The 12,599-nt window shown below is 54.2% G+C and overlaps 1 protein-coding gene across 5 annotated transcripts in view; it reads left to right on the top strand.

Moving 5' to 3' along the window:
• TBX4 (T-box transcription factor 4) overlaps positions 1-12,599 on the top strand; it is a 33,228-nt gene that overhangs the window by 9,486 nt on the left and 11,143 nt on the right. For 4 of the 5 annotated variants that reach the window (XM_084982777.1, XM_084982776.1, XM_084982775.1 and 1 more), the window contains 2 exon segments: positions 4,590-4,709; positions 5,964-6,111. In XM_084982777.1, coding sequence (XP_084838903.1) covers positions 4,590-4,709; positions 5,964-6,111 — 268 coding nt within the window. 5 annotated transcript variants of the gene reach the window in all.

Here is a 12,599-nt window from a genome sequence, read left to right as displayed (position 1 = left end):
TCAGTGTACCCAGCACCCCTATCGCCTGCCCCCAAATTCAGCCTTGACTGTGGGCACTGGCCTCTTCCCAACACACCCAGAATTCTTTCTTGAGACCCCCAGACACTAGGGGTAGAAAATGGGTAGGGGTTTCTGTGGATTTCTACCTTTTTCCTGCAGCCCTTTCCTTTCAAACCCTGGCCTCCACAGGCCTGTGTGCATGTCTGCATTAATGGTATTTACACACATATATGATTTTTAATGTCAATGTATTACAGTAGAACATTCCTGCAGAAAAGTGAACAAATCTTTTTTTTTTTTTTTTTTGGTCTAAAACGGTTTTTTTTAATAATTTTTATTTTTTTCCGTTATAGCTGGTTTACAGTGTTCTGTCAATTTTCTGCTGTACAGCAAGGCAACCCAGTCACACATACATATATACTTTCTTTTTTCTCACATTATCCTGCCCCATCATAAGTGACTAGATAGAGTTCCGAGTGCTATGCAGCAGGATCTCATTGCTTATCCATTCCAAAGGCAATCGTTCGCTGCACAGGTCTTAATTGTCCTGCTGTATAGACTTTCACAAAATGAACATATCCATTATTACCACCCAGATGAAGAAAGAGAACATTACTGGCCCCCATAATCCATCTCCTGTACCCTCCTAGTCTCTGCCACTCCCCACCTCGAACCCCCTCTTCACACCTCTCCTCCGCTGGGTTTGGTTTTGCACCTACATTTCAGGGCAGGCGCATACAGCTGCTCCTGGGGTTCCTGAGCCCACCCCCCCAAGGCGGGGCTGCGGTGGATTTAAGGTTTGGGGGCCCTCGCTGATGAGAGAGAATCTGACGGGTTCCCCAGGTCCGCGCCTCCCTGCGCCTCTCCTTTCGGGATGGGTGGGGATCGAGTCGATCCGCAGCCTTGAATTTGGCAACTGCCCTGGCCCCGCGGGCGCCCCGCAGCCCTCTGAGCCCAGCGGAAACTTGCTCGTCCCCTCGCTCAGCATCGAGTTCGTATTTACGGTTTTGTGGCCAAAATGAAAACGCCCCGCGCCCCGCACCCTGCAAGCCTCCAACGCCGAGAAACGTCCAAGGACGCTTATCTTAGCAGTTCATTCTAAACCCATTTCCGAGTATGAAGTAGATAAGGCTCCAGGCCCGCACCCTTTCAGAGCCTGTTTCATGATCAGAGAAGAAACCCCCGGCTTTCATCTCCTCCCCGGCCGGCCGGCGGGGCGGGCGGCTTGTTTATTCCCTGGCGGAGCAGTTTCCGCGAGGGCCGGGCGCCCCCCAGGCCTGGGTTCCCGGAGCCGGAGAGGGGCGGGGGCGCGGAGAGGGCGCCAGGGCCGCAGAGAGAAGGCGCGCAGAAGGGGGTGCTGAGGAGGGGCGGAGGGAGAGGAGGATGGGCGAGGGGAGCCAGCAGGGGTCTGCGTGGCTGCAGGGTGTTGAAGACCGCCAGGGCTTCAGGGCCAGCGCTGGTGGCTGGTGGCGCTGGTTGGCGGGGCTGAGGGGGATAGGCCAGGCAGAAGCATCACTTCCCTTCTTGGACCGCCCTCCGCATCCCATCGAGGTGTTCATTACCTCTCCTGGATGCTGGTTTTCAGGTACATCCTCCATCCTAATTCACAAATGCTTTCATCTGCTTCAATAGAGAGGACCTTTGCAGCCCAGGATGAGCCCAGAGAAGGTCACAGCGCTCAGTCCAGCCTGGCCTCTGTGGCCTGGGTCCAGCCCTTCTGGTGGACAACCCCATGACAGGCCCCTGGGCTCCAGCCCGAGCCCCTCGGCTTGGGCAGGAGGCCTCTAGGGCTGCTGGAGCATGTGCTTTGCCTCACGCTTAGGCTCTCCCCTTAGGCAGGCCCTTCATCCTTCTGGAACCCGTGAGATGGGGAGATGACAGTGCCTAGGGATCCACTGCCTGTGTTGCCAGAAGCAGCCACCAAACTGGACCCTTACAGAGGATAACCTGTTTCCATGAAGGCAGTGGTGCTCCCTGAGCTGGGGCCGGCTCAGCCTGGAGCAGAGAGAGGACTTTGGAACACCCCCATTCAGACCCATAGCCCATGCTCGCTGCTGACTTCCGAGGGCTGCTGCTCTAGGAAGAGGGGCACCGGTGGGCAGGGGAGGCAGAGACAGGCGAGGAGACATGTTCCCTTCCTGACTGATTCCCCCAAAACCTCCCTGAGACTGTTATCGGCCAGGAATCTGGTCTCCCGCCAGCTTCCAGGAGAGGGCAAATCACAGCACACTAGCGCCAAGCTTCGGATCGAGGCCCGTTACCGGCCTTCTAAACAGCACTGGTCATGTCGGCCTGGTGTCCTGAGCTGCTGGGACGAAGTGCAGTAGGAGTCAAAGGACAGGACCCTTCCCTCCCTCTCAGCCTTGGTGATGAAGACCAGTGACGCGGCCACCAGCCCTTTACTCTTGGCCTGGGGGAAAGCCGTGTGTGCCCTCTGCTGTTGCCACCTGGAGTGATTACAGGAGAAACAGCCTAAAGCCTGGGCTGCCCCAAGCCCAGCCAGGGCTGCCCCATTTTGTGGCTGTTTCTGTAGCAGTTACAAAATGGTAGCCTGGAGGGGACAGGATTCTTGGCAGGGGGGCAGGGTGAACACGCTGAGGCAAGGGCTGCCCCTCTTTTGTAGCTGCAGGCCCACCAGGGGAGAGGCTGGGCCAGGAAAGACGGTGGTGCAGGCTCCAGCTGTGCCCCCGGGCCGGGCAGGGGGCTGGTAAGCAGGAGGCAGGATTGGGTTCCCCCATTCCTGGAGATGGGGGTGGGGTGGACATTTGAAAATGCTTTCAATTGACATCTGAGACAAATTCTTCCACACGGTTTATAAGTCCCCGGACTTACAGCTCCAACTTCCCTCCTCCCCGCCCCTCCAGGCAGACACGCATGCGCACTCCGCCCCGGACGCGTGTGCCCCTGCGCACACCTGGTCACCGCAGGGCTCTCTGTGGGCCTGTCCTCCAGCGAGAGGGAGGGAGCACAGGCTGGGGCTGGGCAGGGGGGTAGAATGGAGCCCTGCACCTCAGGGTCCTGGCCCGGGCTGGCTGCAGGGTCTGCCAGCTTGGGGAGGCCTTCATCCCTTCTGGAAGCCTTGCCCTGTCAAGGTAAGCTGGTACCCCCGGCGACAAAATAGGGGACTCCGGGCGTCTGTTTGAGCTTCTCTTGAGAGTCCCCAGGCTTTCCCTTGGCTTCCACATGGTGGACTGCCTGGGCACTCTACCAGCTCCGGGGATTTGGTTCCCAATGCCTTTAGATAGATTTGGAGGAGTTCCTGTCTCAGGGGTTAATGAACTAACTAGGATCCATGAGGATGGGGTTCGATCCCTGGCCTCGCTCAGTGGGTTAAGGATCCGGCGTTGCCATGAGCTGTGGTGGAGGTCACAAACACAGCTGGGATCCTGCGTTGCTGTGGCTTTGGGATTCCGATTGGACCCCTAGCCTGGGAACCTCCATATGCCGCAGGTGCAGTCCTAAAAGATTAAAAAAAAGAAAAAGATTTGGATCCCACCCCTCTCCTGGGGACATCTTTGTGGGAGATCAGCTGGGCAGGGGCGGGGGTGTCTGAGGAGGAGCAGGAGGAAGGTCCCTCAGGCTAAATCCAGAGTCAGGGACCTGGTGACCAGTGGAGGGTGCCCCTGCAGGTATGTGTACATGCTGTTGTATGGGTGGGGGCACTGAGGGGCCTGAGGAAGCCCTTCTCTAGAATGTTCCCTGAGCCTCAGAGTCCTGGACAGTTTCAGCATGGGCTGCAGGAATTGGAAAACTTTCTGCTTTTTGGTGACTCTATTTTCATCGAGGTAGGTCATACCACTGGCCTGTGGAGGAACGAATGCGGCGGGGGGTGGGGGGGTCTGTGGTCATAGGCATAAGCAGACTCATTTAATGCACACAGCAACCTGTGAGATTTTAGAGAGAAGAAAACCAAGCCATGGAGAGATCCAAGCAAGTTGCTCAAGGCATCGCCCTTTGTCAGTGGTGGGCCCCAGGCAGGGTGGCTCCAGAATCCAGGCTGTTCTCTGCCTGGACTGACTTCCCCTGATGTGCGGATAGTGTGCACAGGCCCAGGCAAGGCAGTCACTGGGGTCAACGCCTCTGCTGAACACGCACAAGGCGTGCGCCTGCTTTCCTGCAAGTTGGTTTGAAGCCTGAGGGTTTCCATAGCGACAGGACCCAGAGATGACATCGCATTGATCATAGAAGCAGCTGGCAGGGACTGCTAGGGCTTCTGCTCTGGCCCCTCTGTAATGCCTCCCCGCTCCCACCCTGAACTTTCACTGCGTATGGATGACAGACAAGAGGAAAATTAAGGCAGCCCAGTCGGTGTTGAAATCCTCTCTCACATCCTGACTACGGGCTCTGGACTTGAGCTGCTCACAGTCGCAGACTGACAATTGCAGCTCAGCTCGTGCAGCCCTTCCCCTGTATGGGGGAGGCAGACCAGAGAGGGAAATGACTTAGATAAGGTTGCAAAGCTCTGACCAGTACTGAGATCTCTTGCTGAGGGGCAGTGCCCCTTAAGGGCTTCTGTCCCCTCGCCCACTCTGTGCCATCTCTCCTGGTGCTCCGTCTGTGCCTCTGCCTCACCACTTGGCTTCCTCCAGGAGGATGTTCCCCAGCTACAAGGTCAAAGTCACAGGCATGAATCCCAAGACCAAGTACATCCTGCTGATCGACATTGTCCCCGCGGATGACCACCGCTACAAGTTCTGTGACAACAAATGGTAAGAACCTGGGACCCTTCCTGCTTTCCCTCCAGAGCCCTTCCCATCCCCACTCCCATCTGATGGTTGGTCAGGGACTCACCAGTTGGTCCCAGTGATTGGCTAGATCCGCAGCCTCCGGAAACAGCCTGCCGAGGCTGCAGGGTCAGCCAATATCTGCACACCTGCTGCAGGTGGGGCGGGGGCCGGGCCTGAAAACAAGCCACAGTGCTTGGGTGTCTGGCGGATTTCTGGAGTCTGTAGGCAGTGTTTGTCTGAAGGGCAAAACCAAGCTGGGACCCAGGAAATAAAAGCTGGGGCTGCTTTTTCTGAGTCTGTCCCATTAGCACCCTGTCTGCCCCCAGAGCCCAGGACAGTGCTCAAGGAGAGGGCTGATGAGTCAGCAGCCCAGCCCATGGGCTCAGTGGTGGGTGGGGAAGAGGGCCTCAGAGCCTGGGCTAAAGCTGGATTCGATGGCCAGGTCCTGCCAAGGGCCCTATTTCTCTTCTCTCTCTGGGCTGGATTAGCACTCAGAGCAGCTTCTGGCTGAAGGCACCAGTTAGTTTCTTACCATTATTTTGCAGGCAAGCCATTTAAACATTGCCTACATTTTCGGAGAAGCAACCTCTAAAGAATAGGCTTGGTAACATTTAAAAATTATAGGAGTTCCCATCGTGGCTCAGTGGTTAACGAATCCGACCAGGAACCATGAGGTTGAGGGTTCAATCCCTGGCCTTGCTCAGTGGGTTAAGAATCCGGTGTTGCTGTGAGCTGTGGTATAGGTCACAGACGCGGCTCAGATCCCATGTTGCTGTGGCTGTGGCATAGGCCCATGGCTACAGCTCTGATTCGACCCCTAGCCTGGGGACCTCCATATGCCATGGGTGCAGCCCTACAAAGACAAAAAATAAATGAATAAATAAATAAAAATTAAAAATTGTAAATATAACATAGAGACAGAAGTGCCTAAATCTCCCCACGGTATTCTTGCGATTAGCCCCGTTCCTTCTAGGAAATCATCGCCTTTCTCTGTAATTTCCCTTTCTCTTCCTACCGCAGCCAGATTAAAGAGGGTGGGAAGCACTCTTCCTCTTCAGCATGCTCTCCTCCGTCCCCTCCTCCCCCCGAGTCCTAAATTGAAAATGTGGTAGGACCAGCAGTGGTTTTTTTTCCCCTCCAGTGTCTGGGGATTTGCTCTCAGAGGGGACAGGGGATCCGGGCTCCCCCAGGCGCCAGGGCAATCAACCGCTCTGGCCCTCCATGCTCTGTTGGCAGGATGGTGGCAGGGAAGGCCGAGCCAGCCATGCCAGGAAGGCTCTACGTCCACCCAGATTCTCCTGCCACTGGGGCCCACTGGATGCGGCAGCTGGTCTCCTTCCAGAAGCTGAAGCTGACGAACAACCACCTGGACCCCTTCGGCCATGTAAGAGTGGGTCTGCCTGGGAGTTCCATTATGGCTCAGCGGTCATAAACCTGACTAGTATCCATGAAGTCACGAGTTCGAGCCTTGGCCTTGCTCAGTGGGTTAAGGATTCTGCGTTGCTGTGAGCTGTGGTGTAGGTCGCAGATGCGGCTTGGATCTGGCGTGGCTGTGGCTGTGGCGTAGGTTGGTGGCTACAGCTCTGATTAGACCCCTAGCCTGGGAACCTCCATATGCCACAGGCGTGGTCCTAAAAAGCCAAAAAAAAAAAAAAAAAAAAAAAAAAGGGTCTGCCTGGCCTTGAGGGCAAGTCCTGGGGGCGGTGCCGGGGGTGGGACGGTCACGGTCCAGGGTAGGGCTCTGGAGGATCCACTCAGGCCTTGGCACTTTCTGGGCCAGTTTGCCAGAGGAGCACAGGGTCTGACTCTCACAAAACCGAAGCAGGACGGCTTTTCCCCAGCACTTACTGGCTGGGTACCTTTGGGCAGGTTTCTTAGCCTTTTGGAGCCTTCGTTTCCTCATCTAGAAAATGGAGATGCCCGTGTGAGAATTAAATGAGAGATTCTGCCCGAGGCACTCTGCACCCAGGAGGCTCTAAATAAATGGCAGCTCTGACAGCGATGAAGATGGACCAAATCTCAGCTTCAGTTCCCCCAAACGCGGCCTTGCTGGAGCCTAAGACAAATCACCCTTCTTAAGAAAGTCTCTGATGTGTTCTGAAGCCTCTGTCTGGCGTGTACCGTCTGCCTGGCCTGGCAGCCGCCTGCCCTGAAAAGGAAGGCCTGGTTCTGGCTCCCATGTCAGCCCCTTCCTGGCCTTGCCTGGGACCTGGCTCTCGCAAGAGAGATTCTGAAGCCCCAGGGATGCTGTTGCTGACGTCCTGTCCAGGCTGCTGAAGCTCATTCTTTCCCCATCTGGCCCTGGCAGGCCCACAGAAGGCTTTTTATGTGGAAATTTTTAGCTCAAGTGTGTGGCAAACAGAAGCCTGGGGACGTGGTATCATCTGCCAGGGAGCAGGCCTCCCCCCTGTAGGCTACCCCTGGTTGCCCTGGAAACGCAGGGTCGGATGTGGTGGAGCCGGTGCTGTTGAGGCTCCTAGATGCAGTTGTTCAGGCTGCACCCACAACACTCAGCATGTGGATGGTGGAGGCAGATGTGCAGGCTTGCGCCTCTGTTAGGCCACAGTTTTCTTTCTGGGCGACTGTGTGCAAATCAGAAATCTCTGAATTGTGGTTCTTTGAGGAAAATGCCAGCGATGCTGCATTTCTGACTGATTGGTGTGTAACTGGCAAGCAGCCTTTAGTTCTAATTTTCTGAGTCTGTCTCATTCTCTTGGGAGGTGGCGATCTATCAGCCAGTAAGTAGGAGATGCTTCATTGACATAACAAACTCCTGCCTTACCTGTCTTGCAAGCAGCATGGGCTTTCCCATGCAGGGCGGGCAGATGCTGTTGGGTGTGTGGCAGAGACACGCAGGTGTGCACCTGACATGTGCTCGTGGAGCCCCGGCCTCTCACAGGGACAGAGACCAGCCACCATCGATGGGAAGGGTCAGCCAAGTCCCCACCTCTTGGAGCACAGGACTTTTTAACAAGGCCAGAAGGGCCTCGCAGGTCTTACTGGGCACCATTTTGGCTGAGACTTTGCTCCCACTGAGCCCCTGTTTGGCCTCTTCTGCTCGGCCAGGCTGTGGCACCAACCCCAGAAGGTTAGTGAAGGCCTCTGTGGTGGGAGGCAGGGAACTGCACCTCTGCCCACGCCTGAGAGCCCGTGGGACAGACCCCCAGGTGGGTGCAGAGCTTGGCAAGAGCTGGATCTTCCGATGAGTGACCAGAAAAACCCAGGGATCAGAGGGCTGATGAGAATTTTGGATGCACAGCCTGCTCTCATGGTCCCACCTGCAAGGACGCCTCTGAGGGCTCTCCACCTCCCGACCCCTGTGGAAGCAGCAGGGGCGGGGGGCAGGTGGGGGTTTTAGGTAGCAGCAAAGACACCTGGCCCTCACAGCCCAGCAGAGCGTTTTCCCAGCCTGGCTTGCCTCTTTGGTGGCCCTACTAGGGTCCATGGGGGTTTGCAGGAAGCCTGCATATCCTCTCGAGTCTGGGCCAGTGGGGCTGCTCCTTTGGACTCATGATGTTGTCATGTTGGGGGAGGGGGCGGCAGGGAGGTTGCCCCTGGCTACACCTGCCGCACCGGCGTAGGGGGGCTCGCCTCTCCCAGGGGGAGGGATATTCCCCACCCTAACTCAGCTTCCTCCCCAGAGGGTTGGGATGCAAAGCAGCTTCCTTCTCTCCAACCCCCATTTGCCCAGCACGTGCTGTCTGTGGGTTACAACACCCCCTGCAGGGTGGCAGGGCTCAGGGTGACGAGGTGATGTCTCAGGAGCTGGAAGTAAAGGGGCCGAGCGTGGACTCCTGCCTTCTGGAGCCTCATCCCGCGCTCTCTTGGCTTCTCCACTTGTCCTCCTGGACCCAGGGCTTGAGCTGTCGTAGCTTGAGCCATTTAGGGCCTCGCTGGAGAGGAGCAGCCTTTGACCATGCAGCAGGCTGGGAGGGTGAACCCACTTCATCGGGGTAAAGCAGACATCTGGACCCTGGCATTCTGCTCCTCAGTCTGTGCCAGCTGGAGTGCTGAGCCCTCCAAGTCACCCTTTGCCTTGCTCCCTGCAGGCCTGGCACCCTTTGGCTTCTTGGTGCTGGAGCCTGGGGAAGGGCTACCACGTGCTGTGAACTTGCCCCAAACCAGTCCTTCTGCACAGCTCACGTCCACAGTTTCCATTTTCCCTAAAAGCTCCCAGACCTCAAGGAACTTTCTCCAGCCAGACGGACTGTGGACTTTCCCCTCGGGTCTCACAGTATCTCGGAGACTTTAGTAGCTACCTCCCATTCACAGCCTTCCCCCAGCGGGGGACAGGCACCCCTCAGACCGTATGGCCACACGTTCCAAAAAGACAGGACGGGGCTCTGGCTAGAAAACTCCTGTGGGTTTTTGCTATGAGGCCAGGAGGGCCCTCTGTTCTTGAGGGTAGGCTCAGGGTATGACCCCTGGGTTCCGGGCACAAGCCCAGGGGTGGAGGATGGGCAGGCACGAGGGGCAGAAAGGATCAGGGGCTACAGCAGGACGGGGCCGCCCCAGTTCGGCTCCACTTCTCTAGTTCCCATGCTGTCCACCCTCGCTCCTTCTTGCCACCCCATCCTGCCCCTGGCAGGGTCCTGTGCCAGGTGACCACATGATGGGAAGAGAAGCTGTTTCGGAGGGAAACAGCTGAGGAGGGCGTCCCTGGGCTGGGGCCCGAGTCCTACTGCCGGACATAGAGATGCCTGGCATGTGGGTCTTCTTGCCTGATCGGGAAGCAGGGAGGAGGAGATGGCTTCAGTGGGCCGTGTGTGTGTGTGTGTGTGTGAAGGCAGAATGACCATCTGCACCACCTCTTGTGTCTCAGGACCCCCAGATTGCCGAGGTAAAAGGTTCGCTTATGATTTCTAATAGAGCATGTCTAACTCTTCCAGAGGCCGTGTTAGCCCCAGACTAGGGGTGTGGGCTGCAGCTCCCAGGCCACAAAGTGGCACATGCCATGCATCGTCCCCTCCAGGTGCTACCTCCTCCTCTGGCCACAGGCCTCTTGGGCTAGTTAGTTACTCCTGAGCCTGGGACGCAAATGCCCCTTCTTCAGGGAGACAGTTCAGGGTCCCCACTCCAAGCACCAGGCACCATCCTGGAATGTACTGCAGTGATAATTTCATACGTATTTATTTGTCAAATTTGTTTTTGAATAGGAAATACATTCACATGGTTTAAAAATCAATCAATGAATAAATTAAAAATGTCTGGAATGTGGGAGTTCCCTTCATGGCTCAGGGGTTAACAAACCCAGCTAGGATCCATGAGCTTGCGGGTTTGATCCCTGGCCTCGCTCAGTGGGTTAAGGATCCGGCGTTGCCATGAGCTGTGGTGTAGGTCACAGACTCGGCTCAGATCCTTCATTGCTGTGACTGTGGTGTAGGCCGGCAGCTATAGCTCTGATTCTACCCCCGGCCTGGGAACTGCTAAATGCCACAGATGTGGCCCTAAAAAAATAAGCAAAAAAAAAAAAAAAAAAAAAAAAAAGGCAAAAAAAAAGAGAAAAAGTCTGCAGTAAGACATCTCCCTCCACTGGTTCCCCACCTACCTAGTTTTTTCCAACTCTGGCCACAGGTAACCACTGTAACTAATTTCTTTTTAGCGTTTCATTTTGCTCATGCAGGCAGAATACAGAGTCTCAAACCCTTTCTTTTCCATTCAAGATGTAATGTAAACACTTTGCATCTTGCCTCATAAACTGAGTATATCAGAGATCATGCCATTCATATAGAATGCCTCCTTTTTTTTTTTTAACAGCCGCATAGAATTTCATTACGTTTGTCCATTAATTATGTAGCCCATCCTTAACTAAGGAATTACATGTTTTCCTATATTTTGCTCTTTCAATTAAGCTCGTACATATGTCATTTGATACCAGCGCCAAGTATTCCTTGTGATAAATGCCTATTTGAGGCATATTTGGATTTGTGATTTGTAATTTTGCCTCCCTTGACTCCTTTTGGTGTTGCGCTGCTGTGTAATCCTACCGTCGCTGTAGCCTCACCAGCGTGGCGGGAGAGAAAAGTTTTGGATTCTGGCCAGTCTGATGGGTGAAATGTAAATATTAGTTTTAGTTTCGATTTATATGCCCTTTACTATGAGTGAAGTTAAGCATCTTTTTTATACGTGTCTCCTCTTCTGTGAACAGCTGTCCTTAGCCTTTGCTCATTTTCCTCTAAGATTTTTAAAAATCACTTACCCATTATCTGGGAGGTTTGATCAATTAGGAAGATTTAGCTGCTCTCTGCTCTCTGGGCTCTTGATCACCCAGTCTGTCACATGTCTTTCGCTGTTGCCTATGGGATAGTCCTACACAGAAGTTTTTAATGCAGTGTGTGGGTCTTTTCTCCATGGGGTCTGGATTTTGAGTCATCGAAAGCCTCTATGCACTCCTGACTTATAATGGAATTTTCTTGTGTTTTCTTCTAGTATTTTATGGATTTGTTATTACATTTAAACCATTGATCCTTTTGGAATGTATTCTGGCTTCAATATGAGGTGTGAATCCAACTTATTTTTTTCTAGAGGGCCATCCACTGGTCCCAACACCAGTAACTGACTAGTCATCTTCCCTCCTTCGGAGGCCGTCTTCTGTACACGAAATCCCCTTCTGAATCTGTGTCTGTTCACGTGCCAGGGCCTTAACTGTTGAGACTTCATAATAGGTTTTAGGGTCTGGTGGGCTTGGTTCCCCCCCCCATTGGTCTTCTTTTTCAAAGTTTTCTTGGCTGGTCTTGTCTATTTTTTCATGAGCTGTAGACTCAGCTTGCAGTGTTGAGAAAGAGACTTATTTTTATTAGAATCTCTTTAAATTAGAACTTTTACTGAGGGAGGGTCGTTAGGAATGCCCTTCTCTTGGATGAAGCCTGCTTTTTGTCCTTCACAAAGGTCTTCAGATTTTCTTCCCAAGATCCCACGCGTTTCCTCTTAGCCATGTCATCTTGTCGGTTGCTGTTATAAATGCAGTCTTTCTTCCCCTGCTCTTTCCCAGCACTGATTTTTTGCTTGACTTTGGAGGACTGTGCGACTTCCCCACGAGCTGGGAAACCATGAGGATTTTCCTCACCGTTGTGTCCTACTCCCGGGTCATATGGGTGGGGGTGAGCAGGCAGTGTGTGAATCCAGTGAAAGGGGTTTCTTGAGACAGAGAAGGCCCTTTCCCACCAAGATCTGATGTCCATCCAAAGCATATGCCAGTGTGGCCCCAGAACTATCACGCTCTGTCTCTCTTTTCCTCTTTTCCTGCACGGGGGCTGAGCCCTGACCACGTGCCAAGCCTCGGAGGGCGCTTTGGGAGACAGACGCCCCACGTGACTCCAGGCCCGGCCCCGCCCTCCCCAGCAGGTGCCAGCTTTGCAGCTTTGGAGATTGGTACCACCTCTGGCTCTGCTTCCCGTCTCTGTCTGAAGTTGGGCAGATACGTTTAGCCCCTGGAGCCTCAGTCCCTTGTCTGTTAAAATGGAGCTAATAATAATAACATCTACTTTCCAGGGATGTTGTAAAGATTAATTGCAGGAGGTGCATAGAGTCCTCAGCACAGGGCCTGGCGCATAGGCTGTGCTCAGTGAACACTGGCCTTCCTGGCTGTGACTGGCGAGAAGGCGGGAACGTTGCTGCCCTAACTGGCCCAGGCCTCTTGAGTCGGCTGATGGGCTGACTGACTCAGTCCTAGTCTGGATATTCTTTAGGCCAATCTTTGGGCGTCTCTGGTCTCAGGTATGTCTTTCTTTTTTCTTTCTTTTTTTACGAAGCTGCAGATCTTGTCCCTTTCCTAACCTCTTTGCAGGGCTGGAGAGGGTAAGAAGGGGGATGGAGAAGGTTTTCTTCAAAATATGGTGCAGGAGGAGTTCCCATCATGGCGCAGTGGTTAAC

Source organism: Sus scrofa, chromosome 12 (genome assembly GCF_054392235.1).
Source record: "Sus scrofa isolate SSC_HxYL_T2T_F1_AM1 chromosome 12, Sscrofa_HxYL_maternal_Yorkshire_Landrace_v2.0, whole genome shotgun sequence".
Lineage (NCBI taxonomy): Eukaryota > Metazoa > Chordata > Mammalia > Artiodactyla > Suidae > Sus > Sus scrofa.
Note: the sequence above shows the minus strand (reverse complement) of the source record. Positions and strands in the feature narration are given on the sequence as shown.